This window comes from Mesoplodon densirostris, chromosome 13, assembly GCF_025265405.1.
Source record: "Mesoplodon densirostris isolate mMesDen1 chromosome 13, mMesDen1 primary haplotype, whole genome shotgun sequence".
Classification (NCBI taxonomy): Eukaryota; Metazoa; Chordata; class Mammalia; order Artiodactyla; family Ziphiidae; genus Mesoplodon; species Mesoplodon densirostris.
In genome coordinates this window covers 88,720,574-88,744,241 of record NC_082673.1, presented here as the reverse complement: position 1 = coordinate 88,744,241, position 23,668 = coordinate 88,720,574, and the positions used below count along the sequence as shown (strand labels likewise).

The following is a 23,668-nucleotide window of genomic DNA, read 5'->3' as shown; positions in this document are numbered from 1 at the left end:
TCCATCCTCATCCATTAGGGGGACCCTGCATCGGTACCCACCCAGGCCACTGTCCAGCTCTGCCTGGCCATTCAGTCGCTCCAGCTCCAAGCAGATGTCTCCTAATAAAAGTCGACGTTATCCCCAAAGGCTCTCCAGCACTGAGTGAGCTACGTAGAAAACCAGGTCCGGGTGCCACCAAAAAGTTCTCTTCTGTAAACGTCGCCGTTTTCTGCCATTTGTGGACTCACCAGCGCCCCCAGAGGGAGAAAAAGGAACTGTCCGCGGAAGCGGCAACCTTGGCCATTTTTTAGTGTTTACCGTCCTCCAGTGGCGAGGTATTGTTCTCTAGGAATGCACAGCGCTCTCAGCTGTGTTCAGTGCAGTTGACTTCTTCAAACGCTTACTGAGCACCTGCTCTATTCCAAGCCCTGGGCTTGTTGCTGTGCGAGATGAGATGCGGGGGGGAGCAAGGGGGGGCTCTGCCTTCGGGGGCCCGGGGGTCAGATGAGAACTGTTGCACTGGCCTTTGGTTTGGGGGAGGGAGCGATTAATTCTGCCTGGGGAATTGCAGGAAATTTCAGAAAGGTGGAGACATCCATCCGAGCAGCGAGACAGGGGAGGGGGGGCATATTTGGAGAGACACCTGGACAAACAAAGGCCAGAGGTGCATCTCCTAGAACGTGTGTAGTGGAGAGAGAGAGGGTTTGAACATATCTCTTGATTCACCCCAGGTGATTCGATGCTGAATAATGCTTGGGAACCACTGTTCTAGACGATTTTTGTTAATGAGTTAACCCATTGTGTGTATGTGTGTTCATGCATGTACGTATTTATTTTAAATGCTCAAATATTTTAAATATATACTGGAATAGATAATATAACAGACAGTTATATTATCCCACCACCCAGATAGTACACACGTTACCATTTTGCAAATTTTACTTCAGACCTTTTCTTTTTGCTCTTGTTCCTTTTTGTTGAAAAAACACAGTATTTCAAGTAAAGTGGCAGCGCCCCCCTTCACTGATCCCCATCCCTCTCCCCTCTCAGAGGACAGTGTCACCAGGGGGCTGCTCCACGCACGTTTGTAACCCAGGCTGTGCTCTTTCTCTGCAGGGCCCCCCAGGACCACCTGGCGTCCCAGGCCCCCCTGGACCCGGAGGCCCCCCGGTGAGATTGGTTTTGATTTTCTGTCCCCAGGGCACTTAGGTGGAGGGTTCGTGGCCCTGGAGCCAGGGACATCGTGGTGTAGAGCCACGTGTTTGGTCTTAGTCAAGAGCAGAGCAAAGGCATGAGCAAGGAGGGCCCCAGCAGCAGCCGGCCCTGGAGCCCCTTCGATTGGAAATAGCACCTGAGCTACGCAGCGCGTCGTTGGCTGCTCCTAGAGATGCAGGGGGAGAGGCACACTGGGCTGGGGTCGTCCTTTTGAGGTCTTTCAGGAGCGTGTGGTTTGTCTCCCCTCCCGCATTTCAGGAGCCCTCTGGGAAAGTTCCCTGTAGGCCGAGCGGAGGGATGGGGTCCCGCTGGGTGGGGCACAGGGAGGCGTTCCCACCCATCCCTCCAGGCGGGAATGAAGGTGCCGGTGGCCCCGACTGCAGACCAGCCGAGCCCCGCGCTGGCCAGCCTTGGAGGTGTGACGATTCCACGTCTCACCATGGCCCACACCAAGGGCAGCCAGATGCCCCCGAGCCGTATCCACCCCTGGGTGCCCTTGTCAGAGCTAGAGACCTGGGCTCCTGCCAGGAAAGGTGCTGGGAGAAGGGAGCTGATGCTCGGAAGAGGTCAGACTGAAGGTTCCCCTCTGGTTCCCTTTTCAGGGTTTGCCTGGAGAGATCGGCTTCCCAGGAAAACCTGGGCACCCTGGGCAAGTGGTGAGTGACCAGAGCATCCCTCCCTGCACTGTCCCGTCTCCCCCATCCTCTGTGACGGGAGTGGCCGGGCCCTTTCAGCTGCCACCCGGGCCGCTTGCCAGCGGGTGACGCTCCATGCCCTTTCCTCCCTGTCGGCGGGGACCAAGGCCCTGGTACCCAGCCTGCCTTCTTCCTTCCGTGGTGCCTGTCACGTGTGTGCTCTGTCTCCTGGGGCCGCTCCCCCATGGCCCCAGCCAGAATGCAGACTGGAGCACCCTCTCCCTAGGCCGCCGCCTGTGCTCTTGTAACTCAAAGGGACGTTCGAAAGTCCTTCGCTGGGGCTTCTCTGGTGGCGCAGTGGTTGATAGTCCGCCTGCCGATGCAGGGGACACAGGTTCGTGCCCCGGTCTGGGAAGATCCCACATGCCACGGAGCGGCTGGGCCCGTGAGCCATGGCCGCTGAGCCTGCAGGTCCGGAGCCTGTGCTCCGTAACGGGAGAGGCCACAACAGTGAGAGGCCCGCGTACCGCAAAAAAAAAAAAAAGTCCTTTGCTGTTTAAAGTGTGGCTTCTCGTCTGTAGGACCACTGCCAGAGGGTCGCAGAAGTGATGGAGGAGGAGACGTGAGACACGGTCCAGGGTGCAGCAGAGCTCTTCCCGTCACTGTGCCGGTGGGGCTGCTGCTTTCCCAGCCCAAAAGATCCTAGGGAGCTGGGCCTTCTCCTTCCTTTTAAGTCCTGAGGGTAGAGCTCATCAAACCTTAATGTCTCCACACAAGGAAGCGGGTGCAGATTGAAGCTGGGTGTCTCCTGCCGTTTTGGCTGTAGCTCTTCAGGGCAGGATGGTAGGGGTGGCCCTGAGCTTCTGATACCATGTGACCATGGTGGGCCCTCACAGGCCTGGTGACGGCCCTCAGGAGGCCTCTGCTCGTCCGGAAGGCATTTCCTTACTGCTGGTTCTCTGATGGGGCCAGCAGAGGAGGGGAACACTGTGGATACAGAAAGCCTGTGCGACCTGCAGAGCTGACGGGGGGGTCGGGACGCTGGAGAAAAAAGGGTGACAGAGGGAAACGCGACTGCAGCACACAGTGGTTGTCCCCTTGTCACTGGACCGCAGTTCCACTGGTGGCTGTAGATGAAGGGACGTGATTGCTGGATGCCACCGTGCTCGGCCCCATTGAACTCCAGGTACCAGGCCTAAGGCTCTCGACGTAAATTCAGGGCGGTGACGCCCACTGTCAGGCGATCGGGTCCAAACCTGGAACGCGTGGTTAACTCACCCACAGACGTTCCTGAACACGTGGTCCACACAGTTTCACCCACAGACACTTGACAGCAGCGAGAGCACCACCGGAGAGCTGGAACACAGGACCCATCCTGCGTGTCTCGCCCGCCGTGCCGACCAGCTTCTGGCTGCAGCAACTCAGTGCAGCGCTTCCCTAACCGCGCCTTTCATGTTGGTCTGTTTTTTTCCCCCTTGGCCCAGGGACCTCCTGGAAAGGATGGGCTGAACGGACCCCCAGGCCTGCCAGGACCAAAGGTTGGTGTGAGTTTGGGAACCCAAAACACAGAAGCCAAAGAGATTTTTGATTGTTGGTTGCCTGGGCCTTGGATCACGTTTGGATTTCGAGTCATGCCGGGCTCAGAAATGTTTGGATTTCCAAGGTCAGATATGGGCGAGCCCCTTATTCCTACTTAGGTAACTGGGGAAGGATGTGGAGGCCTAGGACTTTAAAATTATTCTGTTAGAAATATATATGTATTTTATTTGCAAGGAGAAAAGCCTTTCAGATACTCTGACATAATAAGAGACTTCAGTTTAAAAAATACTCTGGTGGGGCTCATTACAGTAAGATCATTAAGAAGAGAGTCAGAGGTTAACTGTCATCAAATTGGGAAGCAAGTTCACAGTTTACCCACTTCAGATGGACAATTAAAAACCCATACAGCCAAAATTGTAACAAGTGAACTTCACCTTTTCATAACAGACATTAAGCTCAAGGGTGAATGTCAACAGTCCTCGAAAGGCGACTTTTGGATATTATAGGAAAATTCATCATCCTTTTCCAGAAGCAGACTTAGAAGCTTAACTTTTTCATGACAAGATATAGAATAAGTATGGATTCAACTTAACTTTATGGGCGTCGCATGTAAACATTCTCCACCCTCCTCTCTCTCCTCTCTCATCTTTCAAGACAAAACATAAGGGCTAACCAAGTACTTTGTCGTCTCAAAAGCACTTAGGCAGCATCTTCCCTACTCTACATCCCTCATTTCCATTCACTTGTGTCTTTATAAATCAAAAGCAGAGCCGTTGAATATGGCATCTAGGAGGTGGTTTGAGCTGCTGTTTCTGGTCGCCGTGGTCACACACAATTGGAGAGGTTCAGTACCACCTAAGTCCCGGCAGTTTTCTTTCGTCCAGCCTGGACCTAGTCCTGAGGCTGTTTCCTCCAAGCCCAGCCCCTCCTGTTTACTCCTGCTTGTGTTCCTTACAGGGAGACCTGGGAGACAGAGGGGCGGACGGTTTGCCCGGACAGCCTGGCCCGCGGGTAGGGACTCCTTCGCCATCACGTCTGTCATTCTAAACGGTGTGTTTGGGGCTGTGTGTGAACCTCAGCTGACAGGGCCCAGCATCTGTATGAGCCGGGGTCATTGCAGAGGGGCTGTTTGAAAGGCCGAGGGCGGGGTCAGGGGGTCCGTGGTGACACACCCTGGACTGGCAACAACGGATGCCAGCCCTGGGGCAGAGGAGCGAGAGAGCAGCGCGTTCCTGGAACCCAGGAGCCGAGTAGCGGAGGAGAGCGCCCCCGAGAGGGCGGGAGCCTTGGGAAGAAGGCCAGCCTCGCTGTCTAGCGCGTCCTGGGAGGGAAGAGGCCAGGGGGTCAATACCCGCTCCCCTCTCTCTCCTGTCCCTTAAGCTTTTCCCTCCCTCCGATGCTCCCTGACCCCTGACCCCTACAGAAGCAAGGAAGCTCGGCTGGGCTCATCTGTAGAGTTCAGCATCTCAGGTGTGGCTGGAGCTCAGAGTGCGGTGGGTACAGAAGAGAGAGGGCTGGACTCTGCGTGCGTGTGTATGTATGTGCGTGTGTGTGTGTGTGGTGTACGTATGTGCGTGTGTGTGTATCTGTATGTATATATGTGGTGTGGCGAGTGTGTATATGTATATACGTGGTGTGGCGTGTGTGTATATGTATATACGTGGTGTGGCGTGTGTGTATGCGTATCTGTATGTATATATGTGGTGTGGCGTGTGTGTATCTGTATGTATATACGTGGTGTGGCATGTGTATATCTGTATGTATATGTGTGGTGTGTGTATATGTGCATGTGTGTGGTGAACGTATGTACGTGTGTGCGTATCTGTATGTATATGGGGTGTGTGTGTGTGTGGCGGGTGTGTACGCGGTGTGTGCGTGTACATGGTGTGTGCGTGTGCACAGTGCCTTGCTTCCGGAGAGGCATGTGTGCACACAGCCGAGCGCGTGGGGAGCCCTCTCCCTCCCGTCACAGGGCCTCCGAGTCTACTGGGTTAAGTGCTAGTTAACGTGGTGACCCGCTCTCGGCCACCAGCTCCCACCCCCCGCCCACAGGCAGGCACCTGGCGGGCTCTCGGCGAGGGCTCCCCGGATGGAGGGTGGGTCACACACCGCCCAGCGCGGGCACAGCTGTGGCCTGGACTCACCGCGCTGGCCAGTGAAGGGCCGACTGGCACCTCCCGGGGCCCTGGGCTCCCTGCTGCCTCGCGTTTCAAGGAGCAAGAGCTTCCTTCAGACCAGATGGAAACCACAGGTTGTAACGCGCCGCAGCCATCTCAGGGACGCCCGCCGGCGGGACTCGGTGTGCAGAGAGTGCCCACCAGGAGCCTTCCGCCCGCCCTGGACCCCAGATGGTGATGACTGGCCCCTGCCCCCATCGGCACACAGCGAGCCGCCACCGCCACCTGCGAACACAGCGGCCCTTTGTGTTTTAAGACTCAACATTCGTGTTTTCAAAAAACATGTGTAATGATCCCCAGTGATTGAAATGTAATGATGTGTGACTTGCTGTGTTTTGTCACAGCATGGACAAAGCACGCATGCCCTGCCCTGAGGTGCCAGTTAGGGGCGAATCACGTGGTCTTAGAAGCACCAAGGCCACCTTCCGGGGTCTGAGTGATTGGCTGAGATTCAGGCATTTCCCAGAAATAACTTGCAGCATTTGCATCGCTCCCTGTTACTCTCCTTTTTGGACTCCGTGGGCTTTATGGAGTCACCCGTACCTTAGAGCTGTGTTTCCTCAAACCTCTGAGTTGCCACACCCTTCTGGGCTTACACCGTGTGAATTTCCACGTTCCGTTCAATAGTCTTCAGAGAATCTGTTCCCATCGAGTTCCCTGTGCACAATTCTGTGGATGAAGGTGATCAGTCAGAAGTATTGGGGTGAAACTGAGGTGCCCTCGGGGGTTTCTTTCATCTTTCCTTCTCCATGTTTTGTATTTATGTTCACCCCTCATGGCTGAAAGGTTCAGAGAGGTCTGTTACTACAGCTCACGTGTCATTTTTGTACAATTTCTAGTGACATACTTAAAAAAGTTTATCTACAAAGTTCAAAATTGTGAATTTCTGCGGTTATGATACTTTTAGAACATACTTTGTAGCTTCAAAGGAGACCTGGCAGGAGTCCTAGTTACTTTGTCTTGACAACATGCCAGCTAAAGATAAATATCTTCGAAGAAGATTATGGCTATGTCCTGGACGGCGGGTCTTGAGTCTGCCCAGAGAATGGGCTGGTTGTGGGATGAGCGGATGCATCACCTCTTTGGCTCGTGTCAAGAATTCCGGATGCTGCCCGGCTCTCCACGGGCCTGTGCTTTGGCTTAGGATTCAGGAAGCACTTCAGGTGGCCTTCAAAATGCTTTCTACCCAAACTCAGCCCCCCAGAGCCTTTCCCACTGCAAAGGTGCGACCGTCCTAGCAGATTTAAAGTGACAATTTCTATAGCAAGTATTTGCACAATTCCGGTTAGAGCAGTTCTTACTAACTGTGCTTGTAAACACTGGGAATTGATGGGAAAACTGGAGTGCGTCTAGAATTTCTATTTGCACTGACTCCAGACACCAGTTGCCCTGGTGGCACCAGAGCTACAGGATAGAATGTGTGCTTAATGCTAAACAGTGCTTTTAGTTTCTCTGCTTTCTTTTCTTTTTTTTTCCTCTTTGATATGTGGTACAGCCTTCACTACCAGTGGAATCTGGCATAGCTGCAGGGAAAATCTTTATGTGTGTACGTACCCATTCATTCATTCATTCATTCGTTCATGTGTCCATTTACTTACCAGAAAGCCACATTTCCTTATGGAAACCTACATAAAGTTTCGCTAAGTACCATAATAATGTTAGGAAGAAAATGTCATTCAAGAAGTTAGTGTTTCTTAAGACACGTGACTGGTTAGAAATTGCAGTCCCTCCCCCCACCCACCGAACAGCCGCCTCTTTGCACCAGTGACAGACGGGGACCTGGTAGGCACAGCAGCCTGGTGCCGTGGTGTCGGAGAACAGGCCCCTCTGGTCCTGCGCCCTTCTACTTTAACGTGCCCACAGAATGCTCGTCAGGAACAAAACTTCATCCAAGCTACTGGAACCGGTGTATCCCTGCTGGGGGCTTGCTTTCAGTATAAGTTTGCATGTTTAACAGCATTTCACCCAAGACTGGCCTTCATTGTAACACACCATGCGAGATGGAAAGAGACCTCCCAGCTGCCTGTGGGCTCCTCCACGGGTGCCTCTGTTTGCCAGTGAGTCTGCACAGCAGCCTCGGGACGGCCCGTCAGCTCAGACAAGTTCATCAACGGCTTCTCCATCATTGTGCCCGGCCTGGGGTCTGGGCTTCCCTGAAGGGGCACAGAACTCAGAGCTGGGGCAGCCCTGGGACTCACAGATTTCACCTCCGTGTTGTTTTCAGCTGTAAGTGTTTAGATTCAGGATGAGTGGATTCAGCCTGTTGAAATGCTGTCAGGGCAACTCCAGAAGCTGTTTCTTTTGAGGGAAGCAAAAGCCAACGTGAGGGAGTGTGGATGCCCTCTCTCCAGAAAGGCGAACCACTCGGGTCTTCAAAGCCTGTGACGCTTGTGCTGCTCGTGTGAGCATCGAGGGTTGTGGCTGACGGGGGCTCTGAGGGTGTGGGACCAGCTGGGATGACGGCCATCTCTGTAATGCGAGTGGAAAATGATGGGGTGTCTGTTATTTTATCTCCAGGGTGAAGTTGGGGAGCAGGGCCTGGCAGGCCGACCTGGAGAGAAGGTCTGTTCTACCTCCATTCGTTCAGTGTGTGCATTTGTTAGCATGCGCTACGCCTTGTGTTGTTGTCTCCCTGGAGCTCACGACATTCCCGTCGTGCACTCGTTGACTTACCCCATGATGGTCGGCATGTCCTACGCGTCTGTCGCTGTGGTGGGTACTGGGGTCACCGCCACTGGCCAAGAGCAGTTGAACAGGTGCAGCGAGTGGTGGCATGCAGGTGAGGGGCGGGGCATAGGAGTCCTCTCGCTCAGACTTGGGCAGTGTCAGGAGAGGGGGCCAGGAGGCAACATCGTGGCTGATCCAGAGGAATGAGGAGTCAGACAGCAAGAGAGGCGGAACAGGGGTTCCCGGGGAGGGAGTAACAAAGTGAGGACCACGTGGGGACTCCCCATGAGCGGACTCGCTAAAGTGGGCTTTCCACGTTACCCCCGCTAAGCCAGAGGTGTCTGGGGGGCCGGACGGCAGGCAGTAGGGAGCACAGTTCCCTCGCCCTGGACCACGGGGGAGCCCCAGTGCTGAGAGCCCACTGAACAGGACGCCGTGTTCTCTCCACAGGGACAGGCAGGGCTCCCAGGCGTGAGGGGAGAGAGAGGAGACCAGGTGAGTGGCGGCGGTGTCTTCCCGGCATGGCCACGTACCTGTGCCCGAGGAGAGAAGCCCCCTTTGCAGCCTTCGACCCTGGGGGGATGGGGGGTGATTCAGGCTGGGATTAGAGCGTATTTCCTCAGTGTTCATGGAAGAGAAAAGGAAGGGGATGAGGCCGGGGGCTGGAGCAAAAGGACGGTGGCTGTGGGATCTCTCTGAAGAGGGTGGAGCAACTTCAGGTGAAATTGATGGGAACGGCTGGGGCTGTTACCTGTCAGGTGCAGAATTCGGTGCTTCGCGCGCAACTGACAGGCTGTCCCTTGAACTTGGTCTTCACCACGGCAGGGCAGGTTGGGAAGAAAAACACAATACTTTGCCCAAGGTCCCCTCGTTCTCACCTGGAAGAGGCGGCCGTTACACTCAGGTGAGTGCTAACGTTTCCTAATTTTATCTTTCTCTGTAGGGAGAGAAAGGGGAACTGGGACTCCCGGGACCGAAAGGTGACCGAGGTGCAAAGGTAGGAGCCCCTGCTGTTGTCCTGGTCATCCGGTCCGTGAGCCGCAGAGCCTCCCTTCTGTAGTGTCTGTGCGTTGCCTGCGGTTCAGTGGAGAGGGCAACTCCTTGGGGTCAAAGTGGTGGCCTGGCGTGCAGTCCCGGTTCTGCCTGCTGTGTGGTTCTGAGCATCTTATCTGACCGCCTTGTGCCTCCCTTGCCGCCTCCCTTGTGTGATGCTGACACAAGCCGAGTCCGCGGGCAGGTGGTTCCAGGAGCCCTCACGGATACCGAAGCCGGTGGATGCTCGAGTCTGTTCTGTGAAATGGTGGAGGATAATGAATACAGTCAGCCTTCAGGAGCCTGCCCGCGGGGGTCGGGGCCCGCTGTGCGCCAGGATCGTGGGAAGCACTGCACGTGTAGTGACTTAGGTGACACTCGTGACAACCGGAGAGGGGTCATGTTATCAGCAACACCCCCAGTTTATAAAGGAGGAAACAGGCACAGAAAGGCCAAGCCGCTTTCCCAGGGCTGCGTGAATGGAGGGCGGTGGGGTCAAGACCTGACCTCAGTCTGGGCCCAGCGTCCTGGCTCCGACCAGGTCCTCACCTCACGCCAGCCTGGCCTGAGGGGAACCTGAGGAGCGGCCACACCCCCGAGGGACCCTGGTGTCCCTCTCCGGCCCGGTGCTGTTACCTTGTTCTCCCAAGTTGGCACGCTCGTCCCCTCCAGGGTCCTGCCCTCGACCTTTCTCAACTCGCATCCCCCTCTCTCGGGCTGAAGGCTGAGGGCTTTGTTCTGGACAGACCTGCAACCTATAAATAGAGATCCTGGAATGGAAGGAGCTTTGGTGGGGGAGCCACTCAGGCCTGCGGCTCTCCTGGATTTTTCAGAAACGCAGTTTTGATTTGAGAAGCTCATTTCCAGGATGCAGAGGATTCAGCGAGGCCATTAAGCCCGTTTTATTGCTTTGGCAGAATTACCAGGGCCACAGCAGAATCACGTTGAAGCTTCCGAAGAATCGGGCCTGCTTTTCTTTTTCCCTAGAGAAATATGTAAAAATAGACAATTCTGGTCAAAAAAAAAAAATCTAAAATAAGACATTCAGGCAACAGTGCCCCCTTCTGACTGTGCCTTGAGCATCCCTGCCTCAGTTGTCTGGTCCACTTTCTCCCCACCAGCCACTGTGAGACTTTTGAGCCCAGGGCATCTTGGAAAGTAGGGTGCTCATGCCTCTGTGTCAGCGAGCACGCAGAGAGTTAAACTATGGAGAAGCTGGGATGGGAACCGAGGCCGGTCACATTAACTACAAAACTCAAAGACCCTTCTCCAGCCAAGCATCTTCCTCTAAGTCAGAGAGCTGCCTGGGCTGTGCCCCACTGGCCCACTGGCCCTTCCTTCACCCCGCAGCCCTGGGGGTGGGGGAGGCTTTTCCAGAAAGGTGGCCTTGAGGCTCTCGGGGTTAGAGACGCTCTCCTACCCTCTTCTTGTTTATGTCTATTCATACGTTCCACTGGGACACGCTCAGCTTTGGTCATTTGGACTTTTTAATGGAGGGTAAATTGGTTTGGATAAGATTGGTTTTGGAGCACGAGGTCGACAGTGTCAAGAAGAGAATCGGGTAAACTCGGATAATGCAAATAGCGCTGAGAAAGGGTTCTTCTCTCTGAAGCTTCTGGAACTTTAATCAGGGAAATGCTGCACAGTGAGTAGTTCAGGGCTTGGATTCTGAGTTTAAAACCAGCCTGAGCCATTTGCTGGCTTTGTGACTTTGGGCAGGTGAATGAGTGTGGTTGCTTCCGTGGAATGGGAATACGGAAGCATCTCTGTTACAGGCATTTAGATGGAGATTAGAGGCGTTAATGCCTGTAGAAAAGTAAGTCGTACCTGCAGTTAAATCCTATATAACCATAGAAATAATCATAGAAGACAGTGTAACTACATTTTATTATCATATTATTGTTGTTACTAAGAGCAGCCTTGCCTCTCTCTAAGCCAACTTTATTCATTCATTTGTCTGCTAATAACCATGAGTGGACCCAGACCTGCAACAGGCCTGACCCTGGGCTGCTCAGAACACACCTGGGCCTCGACATCCATGTCCTGACACCATCGTGGCGCACATGAAATGACGGGCTCTGGGGACCGCACCTCCTGGTGGAGGAGCCAGTGACCTCTTTTCCTCGGGGCAAATGTAATAACAATTTCCTCCTCAGTGGGCCCTCGCTGACGATCCCACTCAGCCCCCAGATGATGCTGTGAGCTGGATGTACTATTGTCATTATTTTGCGCAGAGGAAGACAAGCCGACAGAAGTAAAATAACATATATAAAATGGTAGAGTTAGGTTTCAAGCTCAGGTGGTTCAACTCCCAAGCCTGTGCTGTTTACAGGAATGTAATAGTCACCCGTCAGGCCCCTGAAAAGAGCCTGTCCCCTTCGAAGAGGGTGGGGCAGGGCCCAGGGGAGTTTCTAAGGGCGCTCAAGCCCTTGGGCTCCAGTGCACAGTGTGGAGAGGTTTGCTGCAGCACGTTATGGCTGCAGCAGGTGGGCAATCACGTAAATGTCATCAGCAGGGAGATGGATCATGTCCATTTTATTACCTTCATTGGTTTATTAGTTCTGCGATTGCTTTAAAGTGTATAGTAGACATCTTTAACTTTTACCACCATTAAATCTTTACGTGCTACTGTGCCGCTTCATGTATAAATGTACGAGCCATGGAACAGCATGTCTTCATTCTCCCTTTTAGCCTTTGTTCCACTGTTGCCACACATTCTACTTCTACCTGTGTTCTAGCACCTATAGTACATCGTTACTGTTTTTGCTTTAAACAACTGGTTATCTGTTAAAGGTTTAAATAAAAAAGAAGTATTTTATACTTAAAAAAAAAAGATGGATCATGGATCACTTTATTTCCTTGTGCACCAGGGAAGAGTATATAGTGATATAAACGATCTACACTTACACATACCAGCATAGATACTTCTCAAAATAAAGTTCTGATGTGTCTGCAGTATTTTATAATTTGGAGTCTATCTGTCTGTCTATCTATCTATCTATCTATCTATCTATCAAGGTAGATGTGGGGTGGATGATTCTGTTGTCTTGGGAAAGGTATCCCAGGACGGGCAGAGCTGTCAGAGGGTTGATGGTAATTTATTTTCCATTTCTTCATCTAGGGTGACACGGGTCCAGCAGGCCCCCCGGGATTACCTGGAACTGTAAGTTAACTCTGCTTCTAACCCTTTCTCCTTCTGCACACATACCACTTAGTTATAAATATCTTTTTAAGGGAGTGTGTCAGTAGCCAGACCTGTCCCTAGGTCCTGTAATCCAAAAATGCATAAGCTTCACTAGGAACCACCTTGGGCTTATTGATTTATTTTATTCAGCAAGCACAGTTACTGTTTATTAGAACACTGGCTAGACACTGAGCATCCATACCCACCTCTTGCCCATGGGGAAACAGAGGTCCAGAGACAAGAAGCGGTCTGTCCAGGGTAAGACTACAACACAGATACACAGCCATGACTCATGCTTCTATCCTTCTCACGTCTGAGGGCAGGCGTCGTGAGTTTGGGATGAGTAGTGAGTAACAGCGTGGGCTTTGGAGCCAGAAGAAAAGTGGGTTTGAATCCTGGCTGTGCCATTCACCAACACTGCGGTCTTAGACACGTTATTTAATGTCAAAAAGACTTGGTCTTCTCATCTGTTAAGAAAAAATGTTATACCTAGCTATCTTGTACATTTGTAGTGAAAATTAACTGAAATAATACAAGGTACATTGCACAGTTTCTGGTACATAATAAATACTAAAAAAAAAAAACCAAAAATGAAGGCTATATAAATATGCGAATATAGTTTGCATTTTTTTTTCATGTGAATGTTTCTTCCCAGCCTTGATATTCTGTGCTTTGATCGGGTGATTTCGGGGGAGGTGAACATGGCTCCAGATGCTGGCCATGGCGGGGCACGTAGGGATTGGTCATTTAGTAGCTACAACAGGGGACTGCCTCATATGGAGGGCAGGAGATGAGAGAGCCTGAGCACCCAGAAATCCCATTTGCAGTGTGACTAAGATGGGTCCTCCGTGGTCTTCTGTATGTTACATCATGATGCCACCACTGTTTCTCCCCACACACATGCCCCTCAAAATGAGACGCAGCAAGTATTTCAGAATCAAATTTAGAGTCAGAACTGGCCGTGTAAAATTGTTGTTTAAGACTGGTAATATTTAACGTAGGCAAGTTTGCAGGGAATGAGCACTGCCTTTTGGTGGGAGGCATATTGGTAACACTTATTTGAGAGGTTACTTTGTATTAACATAAAGTATCTGTCTAACCATTAGATTTAGAGATTCCATTCCTAGGCATCTAGCCTGAAGAATTATTTGCATTTTGTGTATTTAAAAAATCATGTACAAGGATTTACATTGTGGTGTTGCTTATAATGAAAAATCACAGGCAACCTACATGACCAGAAGCAAAGAATTAACTAAACCCTGGAATATGTGTATCATGGAATCCTACTTCATAAAAATTAAACACACACACATGCACTACGCATGTGGCTTTAAAAAGATGCCAATATTCAAGAAAAGTTAAGTAGAAAAGCTAATTTATGAATTACAGCATGTGTGAAGGCTAACACGGACTCCGCAGCCCACCTACGTGATGTCCAGCACTCACTGGCTGTGTGAACTTCATTAAGAAGTTTCTTTCTCTGACCTTCAATCTTTTTACGTATAAAAGCAGGGCAAAAACAGATAAAACTGCTTCTTTTACTGTGAGGAATATATGAGTTAATATGTATCAACAACCATAAGTAATGCCCGCTGTTCTTATTTGTATAACTCTCGTGCAAAGTTACGCATTCCTATACATTCATAATTGCAATTGGAAATAGATACAAATGGGTCTAAAATATGCTAAACTGAAAAACAGTGGTTTCTTTTGGGGACGAGACTGGGATTTGGAGAGATGGAGGGCACGGTGTAGGAAATCTCCTTTTTTCCCCTCCTTGTTGAATTCATTGCGTTTTGGGACTAGAATCCACAATGTCCTTTTGTCCACTCACTTATATTTGAGCACCTGCTGTGAGCCAGACGTTGGCGGAGTTTGGCTGCTGTGGAGCTTAAACAGCCTCGTCAGGGAGATAAACTTTAGTCACATGGCGGCCCAGACACACAGATCCTGCAAATCATAGTAAATGCTGTCAAGGCAAAGAGCAGGGTGCATAGCAAGGGGGCCTCGTTTATATTTGAGTGGTGGAGGGGGAGGGAGATCTTTGAAGACAGGACATTCAAACACGAGCTCTGGAGGGTGGGCTTGGTCAGTCAGGTAAAGGAGAAGGGAAGCGCGCTCCAGGCCAGGGGAGTGGCGGGTATGGAAGCTTTGAGATGGGAGAAGTATTCATGCAACGCAGAGGGGCGGCCGTGCGGGGGCCGGTCCATGGGGTCCTCAGCTGCTGGGACAGAGAGTTTGCATCAGCTGGGCTCCCCGGGCCCAGAGCTGAGGCCCGCAGCCTGGCTTCCTCATCACCTGCGTCATTGCCAGTAGCCGCTGGTGGTGAGCAGTGGACTCTGCTGGAAGGATCCAGCGGTCCAGGCACAGCTCTGATTACTCGCATGGATTCTTCCGTTTCGGCTCTGCCATACCCTGAGAGGAGAATGTGTCATCCCATTCCACCGATGAGAGCAGAGAAGCTGGCAGGTGTCCGAGGTCACACAGTTTAAGGTGGAGGTGACAGGCTTTGAGCTCAGGCCGCGGAACCCCAGCGTCCCCACAGCTAACCACTGTGCTTTCCAGACTTAATACCCGCTTGGGGACTTTAAAGGAGCATGGGATCCTAACTGTCAAAACTAGTCATCGTTCAAGGAGCCCTCGGGGCTGTATTCTTTTACTCGGTAAATTTGTCAGAGGCAGGTTGTTAACGTCGATTCACATCCTTCTCATTTCTGTGGTTTCCTTTTCAGACGTCCTTGTTCACGCCGCACCCAGGGATGCCAGTAAGTAGCAGCGACTCCTCGGTGCTGCACGGTGTCCCCCAGCCTGGCTCGCGCTGTCCCCGGGGGCTCTGGGATCTGGGCCCGGGCTGTGTCCTAACTCTCAGCCCCTGCGTCCCAGTCGCTGCCAGGCATCTGGGCTTCCCGACCTTGTCCTGGCAGCCAGTGGGGACAGACCCTGCGAGGAACCAGCTCCAGGGTCGGACAGGAGGTTCCAGGGGCCTGGAGGCTGCCTGCCGGTAGCCAGGGGCGAAGGCCAGCCCTCTCTTTGGGTAAAGTTACCTCCTCACTTCACAGTGCGTGGCTCGTGGTTCTGAACAGGGCAGAGTCGTGTGGGCTGGCAGGAGACCAAAGGGCAGAGCAGGCAGTTCAGTGGGTGTCTGCAGTGAGGGGCCCCGGGCCTGGAGGGCCTCGAAGGGACAGGTTGAGAGGGGCAGTTCGGAGGGCAGAGGGGACCCAGCCTGTGTGGAGGTGTGGCTGGTGGAGGGACAGCTTGTGGCTTCTCGTGAAGATGAAAACATTTGACCGAAAAGGATGCTCGCCATGGCTGCAGCCTCCAGGAGCCTTTCCCTCCTCCTTCCATGAGCAGCCCCCGTGGAGATAAGCATGTTCAGGGTCTCTTCCTGCCCTGAGGTCAGCAGACAGCCTCCTCTGGTTCCTTTGCTCTCAGGGACGTGGTTCTCCTGCTGTTAGGACTTGACCCGCTGTGCCACGCGCGGCCGCGGAGGGGCTTGTGTGGAGGATCCACCTCCCTGTTTCCACTCTTAAGTAGCTATGACTTAAGAAGCTCAAAAGGACCCTGTATCTGATGGAAAAGAACAGAGTAGAGAGAGAGAGGCTGAGTCGGTGCCGGAATCACTGCGGAAGGAGGAGGAAGCGAAGGCGGGAGGGCCATCACGGGGCAGTGTGGGCTGCAGAAGTGCTGGGAGATGCGGGGAAGAGCAGGCTGGGCCTCCGGCTGGGTCCTCTCCTCTCTCAAAGGAAGGGCTCAAAGGGTCAAGGCGGCAGAGCCTCGAACGCGGCAGGTGCAATGCAGGCATCGCTGTGACCGTCCCTGTGCCCAGGGATGGCCCGTGGATCGGAGGAGTGAAGCTCCTTGCAGAGGGCCTTCCTGGACTTAGCAATTGAGACTTGGTTGTCAGCCATGAGGCCCTGGCCGAGCCCCACCGTCTTCCTCTTCCAGGACCACATCCACCTACCCGATGCCTCTGGGTCTCCCTCCCTCACGCCCACCCTGAGTCCCCAAATCTTGAGGCAGACCTGCACATCCAGCCTCTGCTTAAAGGAGTTGCTCCATAAAAGATGATTTCCAAGGTGCTCCTATGGGAAGGGACTGAGAGAGAGCCAGAGGTCTGCCCGGCCTCCTCTTTGAATCGCGGTGGTGCCACCTTCCTGCAGGGTCTGAGCTGTGCAGAAACCAGGAAGTCACTTTCAGATGCAAAGCAAGGAACCTGTGTCCGTGAAAAAAAAGAAAAAAAGATTCATTGTGGATTGTTGCATGAATCCCTCTGGGGCTGCCTCATTGCCATGGTAACGGTGTTGTATTGATGGTTTCGAAAGATGTTCTTCTGTTTGATTTCTCCTCGCTCTCAGCTGTGTGCCTTCCGGCCCCTGCACACGGGGAGGGGCCGTGAAATTTGGAGAGGTGGCAAAGTTTGCAGCATGATTAAGAAGGGGAATAAAAAGGGGGAGGAGGGCTGGAAGGAAAGCCCCTCTTCTGCTCTAGGATTGAGAAACCTTCTGGGGATGTCAGGGACCCCAGCTGGGGAGGCCTCGAGGTAGCGTGGTGATGGCAGTTTGTGGAGAACAGAGCAAGGGCTGTTAGATGGTGAGCAGGTCTGGAGATGTCAGGGAGGAGAAGGGAACCCATTCCTGAGCTGGAGGAGGGAGGGACAGGCAGCCTCAGGCTTGGAGACATTGCCGTTAACAACTTAAGTGAGGCTTTGTAACTGGTTTAGAAGCAGCCACCTCGGGAAGGCAGCCTGACTCCACCCCCTCAGCCTGCAAAGGATTCCCAGACGCCCAGCCAGTGCCCTGCGTTTACTGAGCCCAGAGGGGGGATTTGGCTTGGCTGACATCACCAAGGGGGCATTTGGGGGAGAACGACACTCCTGCATTCAGCATTCAGCAGCTATTGATGGGCACCTCGTGTGCACCCCTGCAGTGAAGACTCTGCCTCCTGGCTCTCAGGCCCTGGGCAGAAATGCCTTGAGCATCTTGCCTGTCAGTCCCCAGGGTCTCTCCTCTGTCCTGGCCTGACCACGTCTGGTTCCTGAGCCCGCTTCCTGCCACCCACTGTTCCTTCCCCCAGTTGGCAGAAAGCGTGTGCAGACTCCTTCCCTGTGCGTCACCCGAATCCATCCCATAAGCCCTTTCATCTTTGAAGATTGTATCTCCAGTGACTTGTGGACCAGACAAAAGAATTTTGCACATCCCCCAGCTCCCCCACGGGAAATTTTCTAGGAGGAAACCATGCTAGAAATAAGGGTATTGTTGTCTGGTGACTGGAGCCAGAGTGCGTTCTTCTGAGCTGGTGGGAAATGGAGTTTCTAGAAGGAATGAGCTTGTGGAAAACCTCTTTGCAAGAGCAACCTCACTTAATCCAGGCTCTGCGAGGTGTACTGTGCAGGTTCCACTCAACAGCTGATGCAGAGGGAGTGGCGCCCCCAGCCCAGGGCCGTGCAGACACTAACTCGGGGGTCAGTGATGAGCCTGGGGGAGCGCAGGCAGGAGCCTCGGGGGCAAGGGCTCCAAAATCTGCCCATGTGTGAGTGGAAAGCAGCGTGGAACCTGCAAAGGGCAGTTGCTGGCTGTGCTGGCTTCTCCTCCAGCAAAAGAGGCGTGTGCAGGACAGGCAGGTCCGTGCAGCCTGACCTGAGGGTGGGCTAAGCGTGTCTGCTGTACTCTGCTTCCCCACCGACAGGGAGAACAAGGGCCCAAAGGAGAGAAGGGCAATCCCGGCGCGCCTGGGGAGGCGGTGAGTGCCCTGGGCTCTGCGCCCCTGCCCCTGCCCCGCCCCTCACTCTGGGCGGCTGGTTAGACGGGACGTCCGAGGGCTGAGCGGCTGCAGCTCTGGACTGCGCACAGGAGCCCCCTGAACTGAATGTGGCCCCTTCCTCCTCCCTTAGGGGTCCAAGGATGCCCCCTCTGTGGATCTCAAATTATGCCCATTGCATGTGTCCGCACCTCCCCCGTCTGCCCGGAGCAGGGGTGTGACCTAGCCCATTGATAGGTTGTTTCATTTCAGGGATCACAGGGTCATCCTGGAGAACTGGGGCCTCGGGGACCCATTGGACCACCGGTAAGAAAACTCTCTGTCCACCTGTTGGCTCCTAGACCCGAAAGCCCCGCCAGCGCCTCCGTCGCTGGCCCCTCTCACCTGGCAATCCGGGAGTGTCCACCAGGGGGCACTGCCACGGGCACTGCCACAGGCACTGCTGGGACTGTGAGTCCAGTGCCCTGGGGCAGAGAGGACCTCACAAAGTGCCCCAAAATGCAGCCCCCGGGGGCGGGCCCCGCTTCTGGGGCCCAGGATGTCGCTGCTCTGTCGCTGAACTGTCGGTGTCGGTGAGCTGGGCTCCCGCCACGCCCTCCCTGCCCGACTCTGTGCAGCCGCAGCCGTGCTGGGGACCAGGGCTCCCCGAGGCTTTTCAGCTGCGGAAGGTCCCCTCCGCCCTCCCAGCCCCAATTGGCAGCTCCAGTTTACGTGACACCTAGTGTGTGTTAGCATTTTGATCGTATTTCCCTCAGTGTTGGCTTCTTAACTGGCTCTTTGTTGGGCAGTAATTCGTGTTCTCTGGGAGTCCCGTGGGAGAAGCCTGTCTGGGCTCAGACGCCACGGGCTGCCGGCTGGCTGTGTGACCCGGACTGGCCTGTCCCTCTGAACATTGCTCACGTCAAGATAAAGGGTGGGTGCTGCTGTCCCGGGGGTGGGGAGGACGGAGTACGATAGCGGAGGCCAGGATCTGCCATCTCTGCAGCTTTAGACCCGCTCTCTGTCCTTCAGTTCAGATCACCTAGTTCTGATGACGAAGGTGCCCTGACATCCCCGCATGGGGGCAAGGACTGCGTTGCCTGTGGCTTCTCACCTCCCCGTTTTGTTTCCCGTGTAGGGTGCCAAGGGACAGGAAGGCGCGCAGGGGCCGCCCGGAGCAGCTGGGAACCCCGTGAGTCCTCCCGGGTCCCACAGGAGGGGGTCTGGGCCAAGCACCTGCCTCCGCCCGGACTCCTGGCTCTGAGCAGAGTGTGGGGAGGGGGTCGGGAAAGCGCCGTCCACGCTGGAGGGCTGGCCGGGGCTGGAGCCTCCTGAACAGCCAGGACCAGAGACATGCCGGCCTCTGCCACGTTCCCAGCATCTCAGGGCTTCGTCCACATGCCAGCCCCGAAAGGAATCTCCTGCACATACATGGGTGGCACACACATGGACACACGCAGACGAGTTTGTCACTCTGAGAAGCATGCCCACGTGCACATCCACATCCACACGTTTGGAAACCGAGATGCACATGCACCGTGATGCGCACACATGTATGTACACCCATATAAGGACGTGCACACATATAAATGCAGTTTTGGCAACTCCAGGAAGACAAGCACACGGGTACCCTCATGCGCTCGTTGCTCCTGGCCCGCCTCCCTCAGGCCCAGAATCTCCGTGGGTCGGCACTCGTGCCCCTGAGCTCTGACTAGCGTTGTGTCTACCGAGCAGAGCCGCGAGCCCAGGCTTCTCCGGGGAGCTGGCAGACTCCCGCGGGGACTCCCAGGAGGGGCGGTGGCATTAGAGCAGCAGCAGTGCCAGGCAGGCAGGACCGCAGGTCCCACGTACCTGGCTGCAGTCTGCTCGCACAGCCCAGCCCACCGTGCACGTGACTTAGTGGGAACGGGGTCAGCCCCGGGAGCTGGGCGGAGTGGACGTCGCAGAGAAGGGGCTCGCGGTCAGCTCCTCCGTGCTCCCAGAGAGAGACCCGCCCGAGTGCAGCCTGCGAGAGAGGGAAGCCGAGTGCAGGGGTGCGGGCGGCAGGAGAAGCGCGGGGAGGCCCCAGTGCTGGGAGTCCCCTGCGTCCCCATCTCCCTGGCGATGACCCATCCAGAGTGTCCTCACCCACGCCTCCCGTCATGCACTCGTCCAGCCACCAGTGTTCAAATCCACCTCGTCCAGGAAACATGCCCTGATTCGCCAGTCAGATCCAACACAGGCACACACGCATGTGCACACACATGCAAGCTTTCCCCCCTCGGTGCCCCTGTTCCGTGAACAGCACCGGCATCTTCAGAGGGAGCCAGACCGAGAGCAGTGTTGCCGCGGCCCGCTCGGGCTCCTGCCACCGTCCCCACCGCGAACTCCCCCTCGGCCGTCCACCAGCGGTTGGTCACCAACCCCAGGTCCAGGGATGCCTCTTCCTGTCCAACCCGCGGCTGCCTCACGTGTCCTCTCTCTGGTCCCCGAGGCTTGCTCATGCCCTTACGGTCGACCTGCGTTATACCAGAGCATGTTTCTCTGCAACGCAGGTCTGAAGAGTTTGTCCCATTTTCGGGGTTTCCTTTCCCCCAGCCTCTGAGGATAGAGGCCAGACCACACCCGAGACACGTGCATGTTTGGCCCTGGCCTGCCTTTCTGCCCACCCCGCCCCGCCCAGCACACACTCCACCTCTGCCGCCTCCGTGCTGTGGTCTTAAGGAAGGTCCTAGGCTGCTTCTGTCCTCCTGTCTCCCACCTCTGTGCCAGAATCCCACTCATTTGAGGCTTGGCGAGTTGGGATGCACCCGGACGGGAGGCTCATCTTATCTGTGGAGGGGGTTTCAGGTTAGAAACATTTCCAGCAAATCAGGGAGAATTGAGTAGAAGGCATGTTTGGAGGGAAACTGGCGGAGCTGCTTATAATCAATACCTTGGGCCTTTCTAACCTTCTTGCGTCTCTTAATAGGGCGTTCCTGGACCTGTAGGTCCCCCTGGTCCCGATGGCCCCCCAGGAAGTGTGGTGAGTAATCGGGGTCGGGGGAGAGGGCAGGGACACCAGCACTGGTTGTGGCTCCACAGTGCCCGTCTCCCGAGTTAACTCATTTATCCTCCACGAAACTCGGGTTGTAGGCATCCTTACTCCCATTTCACAGATGGAAGAACTTGATGTCCCAATGAAGTCACCTAGAAAGTTACCAACCTGAGGTTCTCGGTAACTCGTGAGATCTCTGAGTGGTAAATGAAGCTGTTGTAACCGCAGGAAGCTGTGAGCATCGCTGATGTTGGAATCAGCATCAGAGTTTGCCTTAGAAGAAACAAAATGAACCTACAGAAGTGGAGGAGGCCCTGACTTTGGGGCTGCCCGGGTTCTGGCCAAAGCCCTGCCACTAACCGGCTGTCAGTCCTCTGTGAGGGGCTCCTGGAGGCCTCCGCGTTTTCATCTTCAAGATGGAGAGCGTGGCCTGTGCAGGTTCACCCTTAACCTCCTGCTGCACTTGACTCGGGGAGACAGCCTCCCCCATGGGGGCCCCAGGGGTCTGCTTTAAGGACCCCAGCTTTAATGTCCACCCGAACGTTGATTTCAGCTGCACCGTGTGCAGTGAAACACCCAATGGCATCTAGTCAAGGGTAGCAGAGAATTGTGCTCCTGAAATAGCTTGAGGGCAGCCCCGTTCAGTCACCGACCTTTCTGTTAATAATCATAACAGTTCAGAGGACAAATGTGGGCCTATATGTGTGCCAGGCACTGTTGTAAGTGCTTTACACGAGTTCGCTCATTGACTCCTCGGGACCCTGGGAGGTGGATATTAGTATTGCCCCCATTTCATGCAAGAAGAGACTGAGGCACAGGGAGACTGAATCACGTGCTTAGTGGTTGCCGTGGGTACTGCTGGACCCTTGCCTGTATCATGTCACCCTCCCCACTGCAGTGCCAGCCACAGACTTCCAGGAGCCAACCTTGCATTCCTTTGTCTGAGGATTTTCTGTGGCTTTTAGAGACCTCACTGTGCAGCCACATGACATGTGGCCAGGAGCACCACCACCAGCAGAAGCATCCCTGGCTGATGGGTGTATACATGGCCCAGCTTCTCCACTCCTGGTGGAGCCACTCTGAGTGTGTGTCCTGCGTTGGCCCCCAGAGCCCCCAGCAGGACCGAACGCCTATCCTCCTCTCTCACGTCCCTACTGGTGCTTCCGTGGAGCACCTGCACCTGAGCCTTGTCTCAAAAAGTCAACCTCTGGGGGACTCTGAAGACACAGGTGGAGCAGGTCAATGGTGCCAAGGCTATGTTCTTAGGTCACCCTGATCCTCCCCGAGGTCCCCTCTGAGAGCTGCAGCCCAAGGCGGGCAGGGCATCAGGAAACACATGCCTGCGTGGTTAGCGGTCTCGTGTTCTAGGCTGAGTGACAGACCAGGGGAGGAGAAGCTAAGGCAGGCGGGGGGAGATGGCGGCGAGGAATTTAAGTCGGGGTAGAGGGGGAATGAGTGGGGACAGAGCTGGAATCATTAACTGGAAGGGGGCTGATCGCCCTTCTGTGGGGGCGGCGGGCCCTCTTGAACTTCACCTTGCCAATAACCCCTCTTTCTTCAGGGCCCCCCGGGCACCAGAGGCCCCCCTGGGAAGGATGGGGAGCGCGGTGAGAAGGTAAGATGCGGTGTGATCTCTTTGCACACAGCAGCTGTTCTCAGCTTCTCAAGAAGCAGGGAAGGAGGAGCCCGCTCTGCTCAGACCTGTTTTAGGACCCAGGGTCGGGAGGGCTTCTGAACAGAAGGGTGGGAGGGGCCCTGCAGTTGTCTCGTTTAACCCTCACGGCGGACCCGTAGGGTCGGAGGATCCCCATTTGACAGAGGTGGGGACCGAGGCTCCAAGAGATTAATTCAGCTCTCCTACGTCCCGTAGCTAGTGAGCCACAGAGCTGGCCGGTCTGCCTCTAAGTCCATTTTCTCTCAGTTCAGTGCACCAACTTAGCCCTCCCACACCTTTGTGTGCACAGTTAAACCTTCCTGAGTTACGAGAAAGAGCTTTGTTTATTAGGAAGAAGAGAGACACAGTGTCCCCCCAAAACACCAACACCCCGGGGGCAGAGAAGGAGGTCCCACGGACTTCCGCGATCCCACGCCACGTTTCCTGAGCTCACGTTTTAGGAAGCATCTCCGATGGGTACTCCTGACTTCTGTACTGGCATCTAGTGGGTGGAGACCAGGGATTCTGCTAAACTGTCGCAGGACGGCACCCCCTTCTCAACACAGAGCACCTGCCCCGAATGTCAGCAGCGCCGGAGCTGAGAAGCCCGGCCTGCAGGCACCCTCTGACACCTGCATGTTCTCGTCTGTAAAATGGAGACACTGACCACAGGTGGCGAGGAGGAGCTGAAGCACTGATGTGTCAGAGGGCGCGGCAGAGAGCCGGTGATGGGGGCTGACGGCGGTTCGCTGTCCCGAGCCGCCACGTGAGGCTTCGCGTCCAGGAACGGGTGTCTCGGTGTCTCCCCGGCGCCCAGTGCCTCCTCCGCAG

General features: G+C 54.6%; 1 protein-coding gene across 1 annotated transcript in view; it reads left to right on the top strand.

Moving 5' to 3' along the window:
• COL22A1 (collagen type XXII alpha 1 chain) overlaps nucleotides 1-23,668 on the top strand; it is a 240,739-nt gene that overhangs the window by 133,631 nt on the left and 83,440 nt on the right. The window contains exons 23-36 of the mRNA XM_060116083.1: nucleotides 1,099-1,152; nucleotides 1,800-1,853; nucleotides 3,317-3,370; nucleotides 4,329-4,382; nucleotides 8,066-8,110; nucleotides 8,666-8,710; nucleotides 9,159-9,212; nucleotides 12,369-12,410; nucleotides 15,164-15,196; nucleotides 18,117-18,170; nucleotides 18,441-18,494; nucleotides 19,306-19,359; nucleotides 21,118-21,171; nucleotides 22,745-22,798. Of these exons, the coding sequence (XP_059972066.1) occupies nucleotides 1,099-1,152; nucleotides 1,800-1,853; nucleotides 3,317-3,370; nucleotides 4,329-4,382; nucleotides 8,066-8,110; nucleotides 8,666-8,710; nucleotides 9,159-9,212; nucleotides 12,369-12,410; nucleotides 15,164-15,196; nucleotides 18,117-18,170; nucleotides 18,441-18,494; nucleotides 19,306-19,359; nucleotides 21,118-21,171; nucleotides 22,745-22,798 (705 nt within the window). The remainder of the gene's footprint in view (nucleotides 1-1,098; nucleotides 1,153-1,799; nucleotides 1,854-3,316; nucleotides 3,371-4,328; nucleotides 4,383-8,065; nucleotides 8,111-8,665; nucleotides 8,711-9,158; nucleotides 9,213-12,368; nucleotides 12,411-15,163; nucleotides 15,197-18,116; nucleotides 18,171-18,440; nucleotides 18,495-19,305; nucleotides 19,360-21,117; nucleotides 21,172-22,744; nucleotides 22,799-23,668) is intronic.